Source organism: Ochotona curzoniae, unplaced genomic scaffold (assembly GCF_017591425.1).
Source record: "Ochotona curzoniae isolate NIBS_2020 unplaced genomic scaffold, NIBS_Ocur_1.0 scaffold_1852, whole genome shotgun sequence".
Classification (NCBI taxonomy): domain Eukaryota; kingdom Metazoa; phylum Chordata; class Mammalia; order Lagomorpha; family Ochotonidae; genus Ochotona; species Ochotona curzoniae.
This window is the reverse complement of record NW_024467087.1, coordinates 29282859-29306585: the sequence shown is the minus strand read 5'-3', so window position 1 is coordinate 29306585 and position 23727 is coordinate 29282859. Positions and strand designations below refer to the sequence as shown.

At 37.7% G+C, this 23727-nt stretch overlaps 1 protein-coding gene across 4 annotated transcripts in view; it reads right to left on the bottom strand.

Moving 5' to 3' along the window:
- Positions 1-23290, bottom strand: part of CHRDL1 (chordin like 1) — a 117733-nt gene extending 94443 nt beyond the window's left edge. For 2 of the 4 annotated variants that reach the window (XM_040999707.1, XM_040999708.1), the window contains exon 1: positions 19494-19590. In XM_040999707.1, coding sequence (XP_040855641.1) covers positions 19494-19590 — 97 coding nt within the window. Of the gene's footprint in view, positions 1-19493; positions 19643-23138 lie in introns of those variants that run through there. The other 2 variants (XM_040999705.1, XM_040999706.1) reach the window with 2 other exon arrangements.
- Between the last annotated feature and the right edge of the window lie 437 nt (positions 23291-23727).

The following is a 23727-nucleotide window of genomic DNA, read 5'->3' as shown; positions in this document are numbered from 1 at the left end:
GATCCTGGATCTGGCCCAATCCCTGATGTTCTGAGCATTTGAGAACTATATCACTAGATTGGAAGATCTCTCCCTATCTGTCTCTATCTCTCTCTTTCTGCATCTCGAACAAAATGTTAAATAAGTACAATTTTAAAAATAAAAGTTACAAAGCAATTGTTACTAAATTAAAGTGAAAACATTAAACATGATATTTAGCTGAAGAAATATACTTAGAGGGAAATTTATATTGCTAAATATCTATATTTTAAAAGGACAAAGGTCTCTAATCAATACTTTAGGAAATGAGCAAAGTATATTAGAAAAAAACAGAAGGGAGGAATAATGAACAGCAGAAATCAATAAAATTGAAGACAGAAAATCAATTAGAAAAAAATCAATAAAATAAAACTTGGCTCTTTAGAAAGGTCAATAAAATTAATAACCCCTCAACAAGACTAACAAAGACAAATAGAAAATGCAAAGTTGCCAATATTTGAGACAAAGAGTGGACTTCATTATAGTGTCTATCAACATCAAAGGGTAAAAAGGTTGCTGTCAGTAACTTTATGCCAGTTATTTCAGCAAGTTAGATGGAATGGATTCATTGAAAGACCCACACCACCAAAAGCTCCTCAAGAAGAGAGGAATAATCTGAATAAGTTTATATGTTGAAAGAATTTGAATTTTTGTTGAAAACTTCTGCACAAAGAAAACTCCAGGTCTAGATTTTTCCACTAATGAATTTCATCAAACATTCTATCATGCCCTTCCAACTAAACAGGACAAATGCTTCCTAATGTTTAAATTTTTGGTGCAAGCAATGCACTCATACCTAACCCAGATATACTACAAGACACTGCAAATAAATATTCATCATGAAAATTTTCTCAACAAAATAAGTCCAATGAGGTAGAAAAATAACCTCAAATTTATAAACAAGTGAGCATTATCTTGGAAATTCTACATTCATTACTCAGACAAGGTAATTCATCATATCAGCAAACTGGACAATAAAAACTGCACTTACTGCAATAGATGTGGCAAGTTTCTACACATATTTGTGCAACAGAGAATGGCTTTAGTCTTTGGGTCACTGTACTCATGTGGGAGATCAAAGGAATCTCCTGGTTGACCAGCCCAGTTCTGGCTGTAGTGGCCATTTAAGGAGTGAACCGGAGGATGGAAGATCTCTGTGTCTCCTCTCTCTCTCTCTCTCTCTCTCTCTCTCTCTCTCTCTCTGTAATTCTTTCAAATAAAATAAATAGACCTTTTAAATAAACAGACTTTAATTTTGAGAACACTGTTAGGTTTACAAAGAAAACTAATCAGGAAATACAGAAACTACCTGTATATACTTTTCCCACCCCTCTTCCACTTTTCCCTATAAATATTTTGCATTAGTGTAGTAGCTTTACTATGAGTGAAGAACCAATACTTGTAAATACTGAAGTACATGGTTTACATTGGAGTTCATTATACATATTATGTAGTTCCATGCCTTTTGCTGAATGTATGATGACATATAGATCCACTGTTACAGTAGCACAGAGAATAATTTCACAACCCTAAATATTCTCTATGTTCTGCCTATTCATTCTTTCCCTCCTCCACTACAACTTCAACTCTTGAAACCAATGATCTTTTCTAACATCCATGGAAAGTTGTCTTTCAGGATGTCATATACTTGATATCATGGAGCATGCAGTCATTTAAGTCAGCTTCTACCACCCAAAAATATGGATTTAAAGTTCCTCCAAACCTTTCCATGATTTCACAGTTCTTTTTCATTATTAGGTAACACTCCATTTCTCTGTTGAAGTACACTGTGGTTGCTTCTTATTTTGGGAAATTGTGAACCAAATGGCTACAAACACTTCTGTACAAGTTTTGGTGTAGACATGAGTTTCCAACTCACTTGAATAATGACTAGTGGTATGGTTCCTGGATTGTATAATAAAACCAGGTGTAGCTTTGTAAAAATACAAGTCTTTCACAGTGACTTTATCATCTTGTTTTCCTTCAGTAATGAGAAGTTCTCATAGCTCCTCATACTCACCATCATTTGGAATTATTGTTTTAGATGTTGGCAATTCTAATAACTACTCAGTGATATCTAATTATTGTCTTAATATTATTCCTTAATGGCATATACTGTTGAGCATCTGTTTACATTACATAATATCTTTGTATTTCTCCCATTTTCTGAACTGTTCGCTTTTCTATTATTGATATTCAGGAGTTCTTTGTATATTTTGAAAACAATTCATGCTTTATCAGATATGTGCACTGTAAATGCATGGTTCTTGTCTCATAGAACACTTTGCTTTGGGCCTGGCTCGATAGTGTAGCTGCAAAAGTCCTCGCCTTGAAAGCATCAGAACCCCACCGGTTCTAATCCTGGCAGCCCTGCTTCCCATCCAGCTTCCTGCTTGTAGCCTGGGAAAGCAGTCAAGGATGGCCTAAAGCCTTGGGACCCAGCACCCGTGTGGGAGACCTGAAAGAAACTCCTGGCTCCTGGCTTTGAATCAGCTCAGCTCTGGCTGTTGCAGCCACTTGAGGAGTGAATCAATGGACGGAAGCTTTTCCTCTCTGTCCTCCTCTCAGTATATCCGCATTTCCAATAAAAATAAATAAATCTTTAAAAAAAGAACTAGAATGGTTTTACTTCACATGAAGTCCAATTAATCAAATTTCTATTATCTATTATGCTGTTGGTACTGTAAAATTTCATTATCAAGTATAAGGATCACCTAGGTTTTGCATTTATATGTAAGTCTTTGATTTTATTTTGATACACATTTTGTTAAAGGGTTAAATACAGTGTTTAGATTTTTTTTTTGCCTTGTAGACATCCATTTGATCTAGAATCATTTGTAAATAAACACACACACAAAAAAAATCCTACGTTTTCTCCAATGTATTCCCTTTGCTCCTTTTTGTCAGAGATTGACTTTATTTGTATTGGTCTATTTCTGGTTTTTTTTTTTCCTTGTGTGTTAGGACTTTATAATCTATCACATAACCACATTGTAAGTTTTGAAGCTTAGTAATGTTAGTATTCTGATCTTGTTCTCTATCATTGTATTGACTATTCTGGGTCATTTGTCTTTTTCTATATATTTTGGAATCTGTAGTTTTCATTTCATTTCTGTCTTCTCTGAATTTAATTTGACATTTTATACTATTCCAGTTTCTCCCTTCTCTTAGCATCTGTTATTTCAGATGTTTTAATGGTTTCCTTAGAGTATGCAATATACATTCATAACTAAATCAGGTAGGGTTTTAAGTAACACTGTACTACTTAATGTGGAGTGAAGGCACTTTCTAAGAGAGTATTCTCAATTTCTCCCTGCCATTCTATCATTATTACTTGGAACAAATTATTGACTATTATATTATGAAAGAAAAAAACATGTAATTTTACATTCATGTATTAGTTCCATGATTCTCTTCCTTCTCAAAAATTTCATAAAATTCCTTGCAAGTCAGGTCTACTGGTAACAGATTATCTCCACTTTTGTTTTCTGACAAACTCTTTACGTTTCATTTTTCTCTTAAAAGATAAATTCCCTGGACACACAGGTGAGCACTTGGCCTAAATTTTAAGATGTTGATTAAGACGCCTACATTCCCTACCATAGTAACTTGTACTGATACCTAGATTAGGCTCCTGTACCCAGCTTTCTGCTAATACAGACTCAGAAGCCACAGTGATAGCTCAAATAATTTGGTTCCTGTCATTCATTTAGGAGACCTGTGACCTGCTCTGGGTCCCCGTCTACAGGTTTCTGTCCATGCCAGCCCAGCTCAGGGAGTAAACCAGCAGACAGGAGTTTCTCTCTCTCTCTCTGCATATATATGTATATGAAATATATGTAATATATATAATTTCCTTTTTAAACTTTTAAAAAACAGTTATTTTATTATTATTGCAGATATACAGAGAGGAGGAGAGACAGAGAGGAAGATCTTCTCTCCGCTAATTCACTCCCTCAAGCAATCACAATGGCTGGAGCTGTGCCCATCCGAAGCCAGGAGCCAGGAGCCAGGAGTTTCTTCTGGGTCTCCCTCCCATGCAGGGTCCCAAGGCTTTGGGCGGTCCTCGACTGCTATCCCAGGCCACAAGCAGGGAGCTGGATGGGAAATGGAGCTGCCGGGATTAGAATCAGCACCCATATGGGATCCCGGCTCATTAAGGTGAGGAGATTTTTGTTCTTCTTTTTAAGATTTTACTTCTTTTTATCATTATCATTTTATGATACAGTTCCATAGGCCCTGGGATTTCCCTTATCCCCTCCCCAACTCCCCCACTGAGATCCCCTATATCATTACTATAGTATAGTTCTTCATACACAGTCATATGTCCATCAATGCGGGCATGGACAATGGCAGAGAGTTCAGCATCCTATTGTCAAGATATAGTAAACAGTTTCATTGGAAGTCCATTTTTGGTCTGAAAGTAGAGATGCATACTGTATTATATATTCACATCTAAATTTGATAACTGTGTAATGGAGAATATCATATCCAAAGATTTGGTTTTTCTTACAACTTAAGTATTCCTTTCCATGCTCTCCCTGCTTTCAGAGGTTCTGAAAAGAGATATGAGTAAGGGATATTTAATTCCTTTATAGATAATGTTATTTTTTCTTTTTTTCTTTTTTTGTTTTTTTAAATTTTTTTTTATTGGAAAGGCAGATATACAGAGAGGAGAGACAGAGAGGAAGATCTTTCATCCGATGATTCACTCCCCAAGTGAGCGCAACGGCCGATGCTATGCCGATCTGAAGCCAGGAGCCTCTTCCGGGTCTCCCACGCGGGTGCAGGGTCCCAAAGCTTTGGAAGATATTCTCTTTTTCTTGACTTTCTGTAGTCTGAAAATGATGGGCCTCATTGTCCATTTTGCTTATATATATCCTGTTTTGTGTTCTCTGAGCTGTCTATATCTGTACTGTGGTGTTTGTCAAATTTTGGAAATTTACTAACCATTGTTACTTCAAATGCTTCCATTTTTTTTTCCTTCCACTCTTTTCCTCCTCTCTGGTATTCTTTTTACATTAAGCACATACATTATTACACTTCTTGGATGCTTTTTTTTTTCCTTTTATTAAGAAAATATTCTGTGGTAAGTTTCCATTGGCATACCTTTAACGCATCAATAATTTTCTCCTCTTGACCAATCCATATATAATCCCATCAAAGGCAATCTTCACTTTTGTTACAGTATCTTTGATTTCTCATATTTTATTTTCATTGAGTTTCAATATTCCTTATTATGCTGTCCATATTTTCCAATGCTTTTTCCATTAGAGTTCTTAGCATGCTAAACAGATATTTTAAATTTGTGGCTTGATAATTATTATATATATTAATATCTGAGTCTTGTTCTGATAACTGAGTTGTTATTAGAGTGTTTTCCAGCTTTATTATATTTTCTAATTTTTGGCTGGAAATCAAGAGGCCTTCAGCATGACTTATGCTGCAATTACCATTCGTAGAAATTATGATGTAAAAGGTTAAATGTGTTTTACTGTCCTCATTTTCTTCTTCCAGCTTCTTGGACATTCCTTTAGAAACTTCTTAAATGCTTTCTGACTCTTGTAGTCCTTTCAACTATAATCCCACTATTATACAACAGACATATTGATGCACTGAAACATGCTGTGAGTGGGAGAAGTAATCGGTAACTGTATGGTTATTTCTCAGTCTTTTATTGTCTACATTTTAATATAAATTTTAGGTTTACAGGAAAAGTGAGAGTAAGATCCAGAGATTTCTCATGTACCCCTACTTCTCCCATAATATAGTGTCCCTGAATATCATTACCTCCAACAGAGAGGTGCATTTGCTTCCACTGAGCAACCTAAGCTGACAGACACATTATTACCACCCAAAGTCCACAGTTTATATTAAGGTTTACTCTTGCTACCGAACATTTTAAGTTTTGACAAAACTTCTCCATGATAGTATCATAATGTAGTTTCACCACACTAAAAATTCTTCGTGGTGTTCCTGTGCATTCCTCCCTTACCATACTCTTTAGTAGTCATTAATTGCCTCATCTCAAAAGTTTTGCCTTTTTCAGAATGTCATGTAGTTACAATCATACGTATGCAGCCTTTTCATACTGGTTTACTTAGTAACATATTTATTATACATTTTCATCATGTATTTTATGACTTGATGGTGCATTTCTTTTTAGCAATGATGAATATTTTCCTGCCTAGATTAACTGAATCTTTCATTATTATTATTTTTTATCCACTCACCTACCCAGGGACATCTTGCTTCCTTCCAAGTTATGGCAATTATGAATAAAGCTGCTACAAACATCTGTGTGCAGGTTTTTTGCATGGATATGAGTTTTCAACTCCCTTGGGAAAATATCAAGAAGCAGAATTGTTGGATCATACAGTGAAAATCATGCTCAGTTTTGTAAGAAACTGCCAAACTATCATTCAAAGTGACTAATGTTATTCATTCAAATTAGCACTGAGCTTTGTTCCTATTGCTCCACACAGTCATCAGCATCTGATGCCATCACTGTGCTGGATTTTGGTGATTCTAATAGGTGAGTAGTGCTATTCCAATGCTGTTCTAGTATGTATTTCTCTTGTGGTATATTATGTAAAGCATCTTTCAAAGAACTTGTCATCTATATTTCTTTCTTGAGGTGTTTGAGGTCCTCAGATTATTTTTTAATTAGGCTGTTCTTTTTTTTTTTTTTAAATTCACGGGTACTTTGCATATATTGTAAAATATTGCCTCATCAGAGATGTCTTTTGCAAATGTTTTCCAGTCCGGGACTCGTGTTTTCATCCCCTCAACAGTCTTTTTGGCAGAGAAGATATATGAATTTTACCAAAGTATAGATTATCAACTCTTTCCTTTATAAATCCCACCTTAAGTGCTACATCAAAATTTCACTGTTCAAACACATGATCACCAAGATTTTCTCTTATATTGTCCTCTAGGTGTTTTATAATTTTACTTTTTGCATTTATGCTTGTGCTCCATTTTGAGTGACTTTTGTGAATAATATCTACATCTAGATTTGTTTACTTTTGCATATTGATGTACAGTTTCAGCTACTCTTTTCTCCATTGGATTGTTTGTACACACTTGTCACAGATCTCATTGGCATTGATTACATAGGTCCATTACTGGGTTTATATTTTGTTCCATTTATCCATTCATCTATTCTTTTGGCAATATTACAGTTTTGATTGATTGCTGAAACCCATGAGTAAGTTTTAAAGTCAGGTAGGGTCATTATGACACCTCGATCCCCTTCAAAACTGTATCTACTGCTACAGGTATATTGTCCTTTCCATACAAAGTTTAACAATTTATTGATACCTACAAAATAACTTCCTGGGATTTTTCCTAGTATTGTACTGCAGGTATAGATTATTTAGGGTAGAAATAACATGCAAGAAATATTGGCTCCTCCAACACAGGAACCTGGAATATCTCTATTTTCTTTATTTCTGCTTTCATGTCTTCCATTAAGAATTATGAAGTATTTGTCACATAAATTGCATACAAATTCTGTTGGTTTCATATACAAGTGTTTCAATCAAGGGATACAAATGTAAATTACTTTGTATTTTTTATTTAAAACCTCACTCATTCATTGCTTGTTTATATGAAGTGAATTGATTTTATTAACTTTGTATCCTTACATCTTGCTATAATTTCACATTAATTCTAGAAGGTTTTTTGGTCATTGTTGACTCTTTGGGGTTTACTATATGTGCAATCATATTATCCACAAAAAAAGGAGTTTTATTTATTCTTCCCAAATCTGTATACCTTTTATTTCCATTTCCCATCCTATTGAATCTAAGAGGTGTATTCGTTTCAGTTTCATTCAATCTTTTTCTTGTGACAATGGTGGTGACAACTTCTAAGCTCTTTAAACATCAGATTAGAAACATGAAGTTCTTTCTAGTCCTATTTTGTTTTTGCATCATAAATACAGATTCATTATTAAATTAACAGGATGAAATATACACATTTTATAAGTTACATTATAAAATTAACATGCTAAAGCTTTTCTATACCTTTAAATACTAGTGTTTTGTGATAATCCTATACCCAAAGTAGTTGAACCATATGTTTTTATGGTTTTATATATATATATATATAAAAGAGGCAGAGAAGTCAACCAAGAAAGGGCTCTAATTTGCTGATCACTCCCCAAAGGCTTGCAACGAAAACTCAATCCAAGTCACCCACATGGGTGGCTGGTCCCCAATCACTTGAGTTTGCACTGATATCTCTCAGGGCCTGCTTAGCAGGAGACTGGAGTCAGGATACAAAGTAAGGTGTCAATCTCAAGCACTCCAATATGGAATCTGCGAATCTTACTCTCTAGTCCAAATTCTCACCTCTGAACCATACTTTATTAATCAGTCCCCTTTGTTGGTATGTTAGACCATTTGTTTCTATAAAATTTTCATGAGAAACATTCTTGCATATAGTCTCACTGTACAACACTCATATATTTCTTAATATAATTGTTTCCTTGGTAGATTCACATATTAGATTTTTGCTTCTCAAATTCTAAGGCTAGAATGAGAAATATTTTAAATGTTTTAATAATATCAGCATTTTTATTTGATGAGATACCACTATGAATTTCCCCAGATTAACATCTAAATGAGGCATCATTTTTTATCTTCCACATCTATGAGAGAAAAATGATTGTTTCTATACATTAAATTTATATTCTCACTGATAAACACTTAAGTCAGTTACATTTCATGCACAGAACTTATTTCAACTTTTGAGAGAAAATCTGAGAATGTACTTGGGAGAATGTACTTAAAGTGGCATTATTTTAGACTAGCATCATCACATGAGACTGAGGCACTGGCATTTGAAGGGGCATAAAATAGAAGGTGCTTTGTAGATTGAAAGCCACATTGCAAAATAGGTTTCAACCTATGTGTTTTATATTTGATACTGAATTACTGTTCCTGATTGGATTAGCCAACGCAAAGGTTGATATTCGACCTATCAAATTAGAATATGAAATCAGATGAACTTTTGCTATCATGGATATCTATTCTGTTTTTTTTTTTTTTAATTATTGGGCCAAGCACGATTGCATAGTGGTTAAAATCCTAGCCTTGCACACCCAGGACCCCATATGGGCGCCGGTTCTAGTCCCGGCAGCCCCACTTCCCATCCAGCTCCCTGCTTGTGGCCTGGGAAAGCAGGCAAGCATGGCCCAGAGCTTTGGGACCGTGCACCCACATGGGAGACCTTAAATAAACTCCTGGCTCCTGGCTTTGGATTGGCTCAGCTCCAGCTGTTGCGGCTACTTGGGGAGTGAACCATCGGACACAAGATCATCCTCTCTGTCTTTCCTCCTCTCTGCATATGTGACTTTCCAATAAAAATAAATAAAAAAATCTTTAAAAACTAATTATTATTATCCATTCTTCCTTGAAGAAGAATAAATAGGATAATCAAAGCACTGGGGCCAGTGCTGTGGTGTAATCAGTTAATCCATTGTCTGCAGTGTCAGTATCCCATGTAGGCACCAGTTCAAATCAGCTGGTCTGCTTTGATATAACTCCAGACTAATGTGCCTTGGAAAGCAGCAGAAAATGGTTCGAGTGTCTGGGTCCCTAAACTCACATGGGAGATTCTGAAGAACCTTCTAGCTTCTGGCTCCTGCCTTTGGCCTGACCCAGCCCCAGCCATTGTGGCCATTTGGGAAGTGAACCAGTGAATGAAAAATCTATATCTCCACCTTTCAATTAGAATAAAATCCTTTTTAAGAAAAATGCTAGCCCTGGCATGATAGTGTAGCAGTTAAAGTCCTTGCCTTGAATGCGCCAGGATCCAGGATCCCATAAGGGCGCCGGTTCTAATCCCAGCAGCTCCACTTCCCATCCAGTTCCATGCTTGTGGCCTGGGAAAGCAGTCAAGTACAGCCCAAAGCCTTGGGACCCTGCACCTGTATGGGGGACGGGGAAGAAGACCTGGCTTTGGATTGACTAAGCTCCAGCCGTTGCGGTCACTTGGGGGAGTGAATCAATGGACGGAAGTGTTTCCTCTCTCTCTCCTCCTCTCTGTATATCTGACTTTGTAATGAAAATAAATAAATCTTAAAAGAAGAAAAATGCTAAATACCTCTGAAATATTAAACAAGCACTAAAATAAAATAAGCTGTCATTTTGGCTGTTGAGTGCATTTGCACATGTTTAAACTACCATCCAAACTGTTATAAAGATTCTAAGCATGCTTGCATCAAAGTATGCTTCTAAAGGGACAATAAATGCTGATGCCACAATAGGAGTATTCCTTTTATGCTGGTTTTAAGTTAATAATTCTTCTATGAATAGTCGTGCTAGTGAAATGTATTTTAAATTCCCATGTAAACTTTTATAAATATTAACATATCTGAGCCCATTCATGAAAACTACAGATGAATAAAATAACTGCTTCTTCAATCAATGGATTTCATTCAGCCTTATTCCATTCAGAGTTACCGTTCACTGTGTATAAACTGAGAAGTTTGAATTGTTCTGGTCTATGTTTGCCTCAAAATCCTGGAGGTAGATAATAAGCAATGGAGAAAATAGCCAGAGAACCTTAAAAACACGAAGCCAGGAGAGAATGGTGATAATAACAGAATGACAACTAATATTTGTTCAATAATCCTTAAAAATCAGGCACTGTCTAATGGTTTTACACACACACACACACTCCAACTACATCCCTCTCTGATATGTCCCACATAGCCCCAATTTATAAATAGATAATATGAAGCATAGAGACATGTGGTAGTTTTCCCAAGTTGATATAACAAGTCAAGGTATGGAGCTGAGCTTCAAAGCTAAATAGCCTGACTTTAGAACCAAGACTGCAACCATTACATAAGTCTGCATCTCCTGCTATGCAGTTGGTAAAGTACAACTCACCTGCTTTCAGAATTTAGAATATTCATGGTTTCCATGCATTCCTGCTTGAACTTGTCTCAAGCTCCCCTTGTACTTTACCTTTGCAACACAGTTTTGATCATCTTTTGTAGAACCAAACTTGTTTATACTGAAGTCAAGTCAAATTCAAGGTGGACTATAGCAAAGCTAGAGTTGGCACACTTTATTTCACATTTTTTTGTATCAATGGCAAGAAGGATGAAGTATAAAATAGTGTCCAGGCTTTCAAAATGTTTTGAAATCTTGTTGGAAAGACATTATACCAACTTAATGTTCTTTCTAATTTGCTTTAAACTTAACATCACTTTCCTCACATATATTTAGGATGCAAGTATATTACTCAAAGACTAAATTTTGACATAAATATGATAATAATTGCATACAAAGTAGGGACATTCATCCAGTATATTGGTCTTACTAACTCAGTAGTATGGGATTTGGTCCATTATGCCACCATAGATATATTCCCAAACTATAAAAATAGCAATTTTAGGAACTTCTGGAAGAGAAGGAGAAAAACAGTAACATCACTGGTGCTTTCAAACAGTACTCCTGAAGTTATCAGCACTGAAACTTTTTTTCATGCATATAAAAAAAGTGAATATGTCATTTCTAAGTCATGTTTTACAATGGTTGTCCAAGGCTGAATGGTTAGCACAATTATACTACTTTTTTATAAGTATGGTAGATAATTATCAACTTTCTGAAACTATGATAAAGTTAGTTTCAGCACACGTTTAGAAGCTTGACCTTTTTAAAAGGCGTTGGCATCACCAGAAAATTTAATATTACACAGTATAATCTACACCAACCAAATTCCCAGATATCATCACAGACAAGAACTGAGAGATACCAGCTGGCAAAGTCATGAGCTGCTACTAGTTGTATCTAAGAATAGAATTCGGTCCCAAAGGAATTTCAGCTAGCATGTGAGTTGGATGTTCAACCTGCAACATCATGGCTATTTTTTAGTGGTTCAGCTGGCCCTAATTAGAGGTAGAAATGTCTGCTACTTAAGAGGAACATGTTAACAGGAAAAATGATGAGAAAAATGTAAACAACAGTGATGTGCCACTATGCCATCAATGTTTTGCTCAATCATTACTTCCCAGAACCAAGGATTAGGTCAAAAGGTCAACAATTTCATCACCAATCCAAAAGCAAGAGAACATTCCCATGAACTGTTTTTGATAAGAATTATTGCTGTAGACACATCATCATGTCAGTTTTACAATAATATTTATTCTATTATAACACATATGGTCAGAGGAAAGGGAGAGATGAATCTTTGTGTTCACTATGTGAGTGGACACATCAAGTAAACAAATTCCATTTCAAGTCTTTATTTCTTAAAAAGGCTTCTAGAACAGTGAAGAAAAATAAAGGCATAATTACTTCTCTCTTGTCATTTATCAAACTGAAGGCGAATGTGGGAAGAGCAAAATAAAATAGCTATTGTGGAGGCGTGTTTCTTGTTTCTCTAGCATTGGATTTCTGAAGTTGAAGACTCCTGTTAGATTTCCCCAGGATTGTGAGAGCTCATTTTTAGGCTGTGGAAGCCAGAGAAAATGAATGTAAGGAAGAAGCCACATCCTCATTCTGTACATACAGCTTATTCCTTTAACCAGGAGTTAATTATCTTATTCCTACATGCTGGATCATTTGCCCAGAATTCATTCAAGTTAATACATACTGAGTGTCCCATTTACAACATGGCTTTCCTACCACTTGCCTTGTGGCTATTCAACTTCCTATTAGCACTCAAGAAAGTTCAATGTGAAAACAGTGTCCATTGATCAAAGAGGTTTGACAGTAAAGCAAAATGACACCATTGGGCTAAGATGACAACTGGAGAATTTTCTATGAAATTTTGACTTATTGTGTCCTTCTATCTCCCAACAGCATGGGTAAATGAAAATTTATGATACGCTTATTAGTCTTTAATATAAGACTATTGGGAGATCCTTTTATACAAGGACAAGCTGGCTGGTGAAACCTGACCTGATTTTTTTTTCTGACTCAAATCATCTCTCACATGTAATATGGCACAGGACTTTAGGCAAAAATCAAAGCTCTCATTCAATAAAAAACAAACAAAAACCCCTGTTTTTCTTGTCAGCAATTCAGTCGAACAATCTTTGTTAAAAGAGACTTTATTTGATCAGGAATAGAAGTGGGGCTCTTGAACTTTTCACACAATAAAATCAAATTTGAATTCCCTATTCATCATTCACTTTAAACATAATGGGATATGTCTTCACTATAGATAGGTGCATTTCAGGGATTCCAATTGTGTATAGACATAAACCCTGACCAAATTGGCCGCAAGCCAGTGCTGCATTTCTGCCAGATAATATATACATAAAAATGATATAAACAGTATGTATTATAGTTTAGCCTAGAAAAAATAGAAATATTTATATCAAATAACTACAAATATCCTTACTGTTCAGATCACTACTGATTTCTGTTTTTCTTGGCTTTTATTTACTTCTTGAATACTTATGGATTAGCACCTATTTCTAAATCATGAAATATGTTAATATAGAGCTTGCTTAGGGCATATGATAGTTGACAACTCCATCTAGTAAACATACTAACCAGTAGCTTATTTAACATTTCTGTGTCCTAGTCTCCAATTAATTTGAATCTTTCAATGATAAAATGTCTGGACTATATCCCCTTACCACTTGTGGGGGGAAAGAAACCTTTGAGTTATAACTTAATATTCGCCCTCTTCCTTTACAGAAGGTCTACAAAGAAATTCAAACAGACTATCTTCCTTTCTTTTATGAAACAAGGTCACAGGCGGTCATACCACCCAGATGTGCCTAATTCAAATATCCCATGAGCGATACTACTTGAGTGTTGTGGGGGGGGAGGGGCAAAAATAATCTCTGTAAATGAAATTGAGGATATTCTTTGGCAAACAAGTCCAAAGTTTCTCTTTTTTAACTTGTCAGGAAACACAAGGCAAATTTAGAGCGAAAATGCTGTAAAAACATGTTAAAAAATCTACTTTTTCTAACTTTCTTCAGATGTGTTCCTTAAAAAATATTATTTGACACATATTCTTTCGTTTTAACCTGTATCCAATCTTTTATTTCAGCAGCAAGATATAAATCTTAAATGAATAAAATGTTCTTTGTAATTACTTTGTGTCGATATTGTTAAACCCAACTCATTTACAAGCCAGACCCTTAGTTTCCTTATTTTACCACCCTAGACCCTATTCTGTTGTCCTTTCAATCTCCATTCATATGGTAAGTACCGTTTTCAGATCATAGCAGTCAAAACGGTATTTCAAAAAACATGAATGACTTAAACAATCCCACAGAGCAAGCAACAGAAAATTGACCCAGAAACCAGGTCTCTTGCATTAAACTATGAGGACATTCCAATCCTACTGAGAAGTCAGGGAAATCCAAGAAGCATGGACATAAAGGCACATATTTTTAACCTTCCTCACGACTTTCCTTTGGCATAGTTTACTTGGGTTCATGATTAATTCTAATCCTAGCTTCAATCATTTAACTCTCAACTAATGTACTGCCTTTCTTAGGAATTCTGATTACAAAGGTCATTATTAATTCCCTTGGATCATCTTTTATGCATTCAGTGACTTCCATGTGTAAGGGACTAGGAGCTTCTATTCAGAAGAAGGAATCTGCTTCCTCAGAATATCGCCAGAGGCAAACTGGAGAGGCAAATACTGAATTTAGAGACCTGGAGCTTAGTTCTGCCTCTGGCTGTTTCAAGTTCCACATCTTGAAATGCAGAGGACAATGCCATCTGGCTTGCAAGAGAGCTGTTCTAATAACTACTACTTACTAAAAACTATGTATTCAATCTCATTTATTCTTCAGGTGATCATTTGGACAATCATTATGCTATTATCACTCTCCACCCCCACCACTGTGCTGATAAGTAAACTTTAAATAACTTTCCCAAAGTATGTTAAGTCAGCTCTGGAGATGGGGATCGGATCTAGGGTCTCAAATCCCACTTCCCACATTCAAACTAAGAGCAAATTAAAATATATTTTGAAATACTTTAGGTTATCCAACATTAAGGTATCTTTACTTCCTTTTTATCTCCAGCTACTGAAATTTTTAAGCTATGAATGAATCTACTTGTTTGCTTGACTTTTTTCTTTTTGCTGTCCAGCTTACCTCAAATTTCCAAGTAAGAATTTGGAGGAGAAAAAAAAAAAAAAACATGCCTTTCTGACTGCCTTTTACCATTCACACAGAGGCTCTTTGGTGGTCTCCATAAGGCCAGACTTCTTATGTCTCAAAATTTCTCAGTATCTTTGTCCTTTCCTTCAACCTTCTGGCAGATTTGCTTTCATGAGATGCCCAGAGGGCCACTGTCAGCCAAATATGAATACTAGAAGCTTTTCCCCTAGGGAGAAAAGTGAACAAGAACTGAATCTCTTGAGGATGTAGTTAACTCACCTTATAAAGCAGGAATGGATTCCATGAAATACATGAACATTTTCTGTCCCCAGAACTTTTGCCAGACTTGGCACAGGCTAGTCCATTAGAAATACAACTCAGTTCTTCCACCTCACTTTGATCAATAGTTCAATTCCCAAGTTAAAACTGCCAAAATGGACAAACTCCCTAAGCCCATTTACCCCACATTTGCATGAATATTATGTTGTGAATGTTACGGTCCTTTGAACTTCAAGAGAACTTCCTGGCCTCACTGACTACAACTTTAACAACAGAACATAATGGAGTTACAGAAAGACCTTTTCCAGGCTAAAGGCCTCAAACCTTGCTGATGCTGGACAGTAACAAACTTTTAACTAAGCAACAAAGGCTCATTCATCCATTACAATGCACTGTCAGTATTTCCTGGTTTCCGGAGCCTGTCTTCCCTCTTGTGAGAAAAACTGTTACTATGGCTAATCAGCTACCAGCAAGTGGCAGCACTCACCTTCACCATTCCTTGTGAACACCATTCCTTGTCAACAGTATTCTGCAAAGAAAGGATTTTCTACAGACCTCTTCAGATCTACACTAACTGAATGAACATCGTTGATTGTAACAGCATCCATCACTCCCACTCAGTTCTGCTCTTTTGCCCCAAATAGGGAAGCAAACAGACCACAGATCTGCCTCCTAGAACTAGAGGCTAATATTCTAAGTAGCCTCTGAAAGATCAGAAACTGTGATTCCCTTGAGTTAAATCCTGTCAGGCAGTAAAGGTAAATGTGAAGGTTTATTACTCCTAAATGTAGAGGTTTGCTGAAGTTTCCCCAGTTGTCGTTTCTATTAAAGAAGAAAACTTACTCTTTTCCCTTCGTCTAGTCACATACTATGGCTTCTCTAGAACTGGGCAGTAAAAAATTGAAAAATGAAATGTCCTTTTACTTGAAAGAACTTTTCCCTTATTATAAAATAATATTCACCAATTGTGAAAACTTTGGAATTGGTGGGAGGGGTAAAAGGATAAATAAAGTAACATTCAGAAACCTATCACCCAGTGACCTAAAACATCAATTCCATGTTGCACACTGTACATGAACACATCTTAGATTTATGGAGAAATACTGGTAAAATCCAAAATAAAGGCAGAAGAAAATATAAAATAAGGTGAGAAAGAACTTCCTAGATATTAGAAGAGATCTAGAGCTATACAGAAAATTAATGATGTGTCTGACTGCATTAACATTTACAGCTTGTGTATAGGAAAATGCAACTTGAAGTCTAAAACAAAGCTCAGACTGATAAACTAATATTTGAAATTTGGAAGGTAAATAACAAAATTTGAACAAATCTTACTAAATAAGCTTTTAAAAATCCTACATCAAGCAACCGAACTGAAAAAGAGTCAATCAATATACTGATAAGATAAAATTGAACTAAAAGGCAATTGAAAAGCTATCCCAGTAACAGGAAATTATCAAATCAAACTTGAAATATAATTTCTGTGATTAAAGTGATCCCAGGGTACAAAGTTGAATAATACTGTTGGGAAAGGAATTGAAAATCAGTATTCAGACACAGATGGTGGCAATGCAGATTAATACAACTTATTTGAAGGGTAATTTGGCAGTACTTACCATGATTAAAAATTAAATATATATCTTAACTAACAAGTTCTTGCAAATATTTACATAAATGTTAAAGGTGTCTGTTAATGCCAGGAAAACTGGAAGCAACCTAAATATCTACAAATTGAGACTGGCTAAATAAATTGTGGCGCATTTATGCAACCAAACCTATTTAAGCATTTGAAAGATTATACCATTGTTACATCGCAATATTCTGAACAGAATGATGTGCTAGTCACATTGCTGAGTTTCAGAATATCTCATTTTTGTAACATAAAAAACTCCACATACATACACAGATATGATTATATATGATTTTATAACACAGAGAAGAATTTGGAAGTAATAATGGTTTTCCCTGAAGAGTGGAATGGAAGTTAAGGGCTATGCATTCTTTAGATAGTTTCTTATCATTTCGTACCATGAGCATGCATTAATTTTATAGCTTAAGAAATTTAGAGATAAGTTAACCCAAGACTTTCCTGGACCACCAATTTTTCAATAAACTATGATGTGATAGTTTATTGTTTGGGTCATTTTTGTGATCATTTTTCACTGTAGGCACTGTAATCCAATTTTCTATAAATGTAAATTGTACATGTATATGAGTATTTGTGTATGAGTGTATATGTGCTTGTAGCAAAAAACATAGGGCATATGTTTTGAGGTTTCCCCATTGGTGGAGATAACTTTGCATGTTTTTTATGACAGATTGGGCATGGCCACACAGAATTACACTCAATGGCTGATGACTTTAAGCCTGAGACACTAGACAAGAACTAGTGCCCAAGGCCATCTGTTACATAATCACTCTGACACCAACTGAATATCAAAAGGGATTGAAACAAATTCACAGGCACAAGGAAACCTTAAAAACTAGTTGTTTGGAGTCCAAAGCAAATTTTTTTAAGTAGCATCATTCTTTGGTTTGCCAACTAAGCTTGAACTTTCATGGGCAATATTTCTCAATTTTTCATAAATATGGAAGGCCTACCCGAGGAGATGGTCTTTTGCAAGCTATAAACTCTTCCCATGAGACTATGTGTAACACAAAATAACAGAAGTTTCTTTCTAATGGAGGAGAGACTTTTGAACCTTGACGATTGTCAGCTGATATGAAAACGAATGGACAATGTTTCTGCCACATCCACTTAAATCAAGGAGGACTTCTGAAAGAGTGGTGCTCTGAGATTGACTACATGAATCCTCAAATTCAAGTGAAAGGAAAAGGAAGGAGTCAGAGAAGACGGGGAGACTGATTCACGCTCCCTTGCTAAAATCATACCCTGCTCAACTTCCTTTTGTGTTCCAATCACATTAGATATCACCACAGATCACTCATGCTTAAAAGCCTAATCAAAGGCACTATATTCTCCCAGGAAGAAGAGTAACTTTGCTATGAAAATTGTAGGGGGACAAACACATACTTAACAATGCAATAGGCTTGGCAGTGTTTTGCTTGTCAGCAAGCCTTCTGCCAAATACAGTTAACTTATGCTGATAAAGGAGATAAATGTTTAAGTGATGGACTTCAGATGCTGCTTCGGCTCCTACCAAGAATATTTTCACAGCTCCTTCTCATGAATAAGTTCAGTGGAGCAGAGAATGCTCCTCTTGGACCCATTCCACTTTGTGCTTCTTTTGATGCAGCCAAAAATGGGAACTAGAGCTACAGCTTTTCCTGTAAATTCAGAGCAAGTGTACAAGTAGCCTGAAGAGGGCAAGGCCCACATGGGTCCAAGGCAGCAGAGAGCTCCTAACTAGAACAGAGATGGCAATGCTTACTCACAAGGCTCCTGAATGTGGTGGCAAGGAGGGTTGATTATTCCCCACTCCCTGACCACCATCCATTTTCTCCAAAGTGTTAGCCCATCACACGGATCGCTGACTTTCTAGAAATATCCCCTGGCTTTGCACGGACGTTCTTTTCAATAAATAGCATCCAATTTGCTAACAGTCTCTGGAATCTCAATTTCCTCAAAGGATTTTTTTTTTTTTATCTGAATCCAGCTCATGTGAAGGTTTCTTCCTTCTTTGTTTTTCAGCATAAGGGAATAGGAGGAGCCTGTTTCCCTCTTTTCCCACTTTTCTTTTTCTTTTCTGTTATTCTTTTTCATAAAGTGAAAACCTTTGCTGAAGAGTCTGAAGTTTGGGAAAAAATCCAGCTCATCTGTCAGATATTTCTTGAGTTATGTAAAATGGAATGAGATTTGTACAGCTTAGAACAGGAAAGGGAAATAGGCTAATGTGTCATGTGTTCTATGAGATGAAAACTACATGATAATCAGAAAACCAGTGCTAAATTTGGTTGGCCCAATTCAAATTTCTCATGCTTTTATCAACTCATACATAAACCAGCAACATTTGCTTTGTTCTCATAGAAAAATGGTATGACCACATTTGGGATAAATCATAATTCCTATAGATTATAACCACATTTTCAAAGAAACCATAAGCACTTGTATTATTTTTAAACTCAAGACACTTACGTTTCACTTGTTCTGCTTTGCTTCCTTCTAGGAAAAGAAAGAACAACAACAAGGAAAAGATATAACTCATGCCTCCCATTTTCCACTTCTTTCTCATTTGGACCACAGAAAAGCGCAGCTCAGAACCTTCGAGGCCCACTGGACTCATGCTGTTGGGAAGAAAACAGGAGAAAAAGACTTAGAGCCCCTGGCAATGATGAAGTTCATTGATGCTTCAGCTTCTAACTTACTAGCAAAACAATGCCAAGGAATTTCCATACCTGCAAGCATTGCTTGCCTGCATAAAACCTTGACTTTCCTGACTTGCAAATATTGTGGGAGAAAACTCAAGTGAATGAACATGCATTCCTATCCAGCGTTGAGGCAAAATCCTTACAGGCAAGTCAAAGGAAAATAAGACAAATTTTGAAATTCCCCTTTCTATGGGAATTAAAGTTGATTTTTGAAGAGATTTTCTTCTGGAGAAAACAGAAATGAAAGATTGCAAAAGGAGCCTTTTGACAAACAAGGAAAAAGTAATAGACATGACATCTAAGTAAGTTCTGAAATGAAAGCTAAGTAAGCTTAGCTTCAGAACTAGTGCTATCATTAAGCCTTCTGGGATGAAATACAAATTTATTAATGCTTCTCCAGTGATATCTCTGAGCTCTGAATGGATCTTCAGTTTGACTAGGTATGTTGGAAAAAAATATGTGTAATTCAAAAAACGGATGCAATTAAACACCTGAAAAGTTTTACTGCTTGGCTAGAAGAATTTAGACATACCAGTTTCCAATGAAGCCCACTGAGAAATGGAAAATTCAAGTGGGACCACTCAAAGAGAAACTAGGTAAACTTAAACAGGCAATTTGTTCATCTTGCACCACTGTGGAAAAGATCATCAAAGCAACTGCAATTCTTTAAAACATGAGGTTGGCATTTCCAGTTTAAGGGTGGAAATCTTAATCCATTTGAACCTTAGAACATGGCAAGTTTGCTACAATTCAAATACGATCACAAATCATTTCTATAGATTTCAGAGTTTGTAAACCTCTTCCAATGGGTGATATGGAAATATTTAAATATTCTAGAGATAAAACATTCAATCTGGGGTTATTCCTGGATAGGAACTGGACTCATTGATCATTTTAGAGTTCTGCCTGAATAAAGAGCATGAAAAATCCAAAAAGATGCAAGCTGCTCGCTTTGCAGAAATGAACATATCGGCGCTCTGAAGTAGATGCCACAGTTCCTACTACAAATGTAATTAAGTTTTCTGGATCATTCAAAATCTACATTGCAAATGATGAATAAAGTACCAAGGAACAACTGGGCTTAGAGGATAATTTGTGTTGTCAGGATTTACAGCATGTGTTTGCCTTCTTCCTCTAACTCCTACACGAAACTCAATACAAGATCAAATTTTTACAAAACAGGTTTCTAACCTTCCAAGGGCCTGGATGCTGATGTCTGGGGTGCCTTCTGTGAGGTTATGGTCCACTTGCACTCACACAGAATCTCTCTGTCCCCTGGGAGCTACCAGGGTCCCTTGAAGCTAATCATTTTAATCAAGAATTTAACACAGTGAGGTTCTTCCTGAATCTACTTTAATAAGCTTATCTCCCAAGGCTCCAAAGAGGATTTTTAACTGCTAAAATCCAATTCATCACACGTGTATATGGATCTCAGGAAAACTTTCTCTTTTCTTCCCCCCCCCCCTTTTTTTTAATGAAACCATGGGTTTTGGGTTTCCCCATTCAAGAAGCAACAGAGCTGTTTTTCTTGTACAAGAGCAGGGCAATTCGGTGAACAGTAGCATTGTTTCAAAACTCAAGTTGGAAAAAAAATCAGCTCATAGAATTCCTTTGCTTTTCTTGGGACCTAACTCATGTTATATTCAAATAAAAAAGTTGACTTGAGCACAATTAATCTCTTTTGGTGTTCTGGTCATCTATGTGGCCTACCCAGTGGTGATGGAGAACAGCAGAAAATACATGGCTTTATAAATGTTCACCTTTCCTTTACACAGCCCTGGAGTCCTGCCTTTGCATTCTATACAGAAATATCAATCCGGAAGAAGTCCCTTCCTAAGTCCCCCTGCCATTTAACTCTGCCCGATCCCTGTAACTTTTTCTTTCAGGGAATCAGGGTGGTTCAAGACATTTGTTGGGACTACCGCAGTAAACACAAGCAAACATTGCCCAGCAAACATGCCGACTCTTATTCTTGCAAGATCCAAACTGTCCTTAATTTTTCAAATTATACTTTGACCCAGTTAACTGGAGTTATTTCTGCATTAACTCTCTGTCTGCTTTACACAGGCTGTTGTGCTAAGGAACTTGCACTGGCTCTTCTACAGGTTCCTTTGAAATGCAGTCATTGATACGTTTTGGGAGTATCCAGGACCCAACCACGAAGCAACAAAGAAAACATTAATCTGCAAGGAAGCCTAAGAGTGAGGGTGAGACAGGAAAGCAAAGGTAAATGTGTTTTGCTAGAGAACAAGAACAAAAGGTCAGATACCAGAAGCAAGGTATGAATTAAAGCATCTCTATGAAACCGGCATTCACATTATTTGCATCAAGCAAAGGGTACAAGCGCTCTTTGTCCCACTGCATAGTCAAAGGTAATCTAGGCCACCAAGTATCAGGAGCCCACTCTCAGAACAGGTCACCTGAGTGGAAGAAAATCAGAGCCGACTCCAAAAGGCAAGCCACAGGATGATCAGTTCTTCATACCCCACGGTGTCTCTAATTCCCCCTGCAAAGCTTGACTGACCTTGTAACCTCATATTTACTATCATCTGCAGGACAGCCCCTAGGGTATCAGTTTTCTTTCTGACAATGAGAAAGGCACTGGCATATCAGGCCTGAGTCTACCTGTAGAAATCTTCTCTCCACCGTACCACTCAAAAAAAAAAAAAAAAAGTAAAACAGCGGTGGGTTGCCACTGAACATGGCTGTTTCTCAGCCCAGGGTAGCCCCTTGTCAGAGACCATACTTTTCACTTGGCTTGAAAAACACCTTCTCAGCTATCATTTTATTCTATTCCACCTTCAAAATTGGCCCGGGGCACTGAATGGGGGGCCAGAGACACATGACTTCAGTTGGTACATGACAGGGACGGATTAGAGGGGAGCTTTCCAGGCCCTGTGATCTGGCTAGACCATGTAGTGTCAAACTCTGACCCCAGGGGTGTGTGCGAGAAAGTGAGACAGATATCCAAAGGAGAAGTGACCCTCTGCCTGGCCACCCTGATGCACGTATTCGTTAGCCACTGGTCCAGGGCACTTGCATAAATGAGAAAACTGGCTTCAGGACACACGCCCGTAATTAAGGCAACGGCGGAGTCTCTGCTGGAAGTACACAGTGGCCCTTGGAAGCACCAGGGCTTAGCGAAATGTAGGCCTGAGCAGGGAGTGGCGAGTGGCGAGTTCGAAGTCACAGCCCCCACCCGGAGCTACTAAACTCAGGCACCCTGTGCCCCCAACTCCATCCTAGCCGCTGGCAGCTGGACCTTACACCGCGTTGGGATGGCAGGTCTGGGAGCACAAGGGGCGCTGGGAAAACTTCCAGGGGGCAGCTCCAACCAACAGCAAAGCACCCCACCTGTGCGAAGGCTGGGAGGGGAGGCAGGAGAAGCGGGCTCCGGGCACTGCTCACTGACCTGGGCACTGGCCTCCTCCGTCTGTCACGCGTGCACACGCTCTGAGCTCTCCGGGACGCTCCTCCGAGATCTGGGGCTCGCAGGTTGTGGCGAGAGCTGGAGTGCGCGCGAGGGGGGAGGGGGGACTCAGAAGTGGGTGGGAGGAAAAACATCACCGCCCTCACACACCACGAGGGAGCCGCGGCTCGCTCGGCCCCCGGGGGCAGAGCCAAGGCGCGGGTAAGGCGGCCCGGGGCCACCTGCCCGCCCGCTCTCCACTTGGCCCCCGGGCCGGCCGCTGGGCGCTGGCGGGAAGTATGTTAGCACGCAGCAGCTGCAAGCACGCTAGGCTTTTCTGTGCTGATGTCGCAGCTTTATTCCTGCTCCCTGGTCCCGAAAGTTAAAACACCGGGAGAAAGTGTTAGGCTCAGCCGGCGACTTTCCCATCACGCAGCGCCCCCCGCCCTCCTTTGGTAGGCGAGCGCTGGGGTCTTAAAGGGGCCGCACAGCTCCTCCCGCCCCTCCTCCCCTGTCTGCCCTGGAAGCCCCTGGGAGCTCTTCCACCCCTCGCACGTGTGCCTAGAACTGGGCTCCATGCTGACTCCCTGGC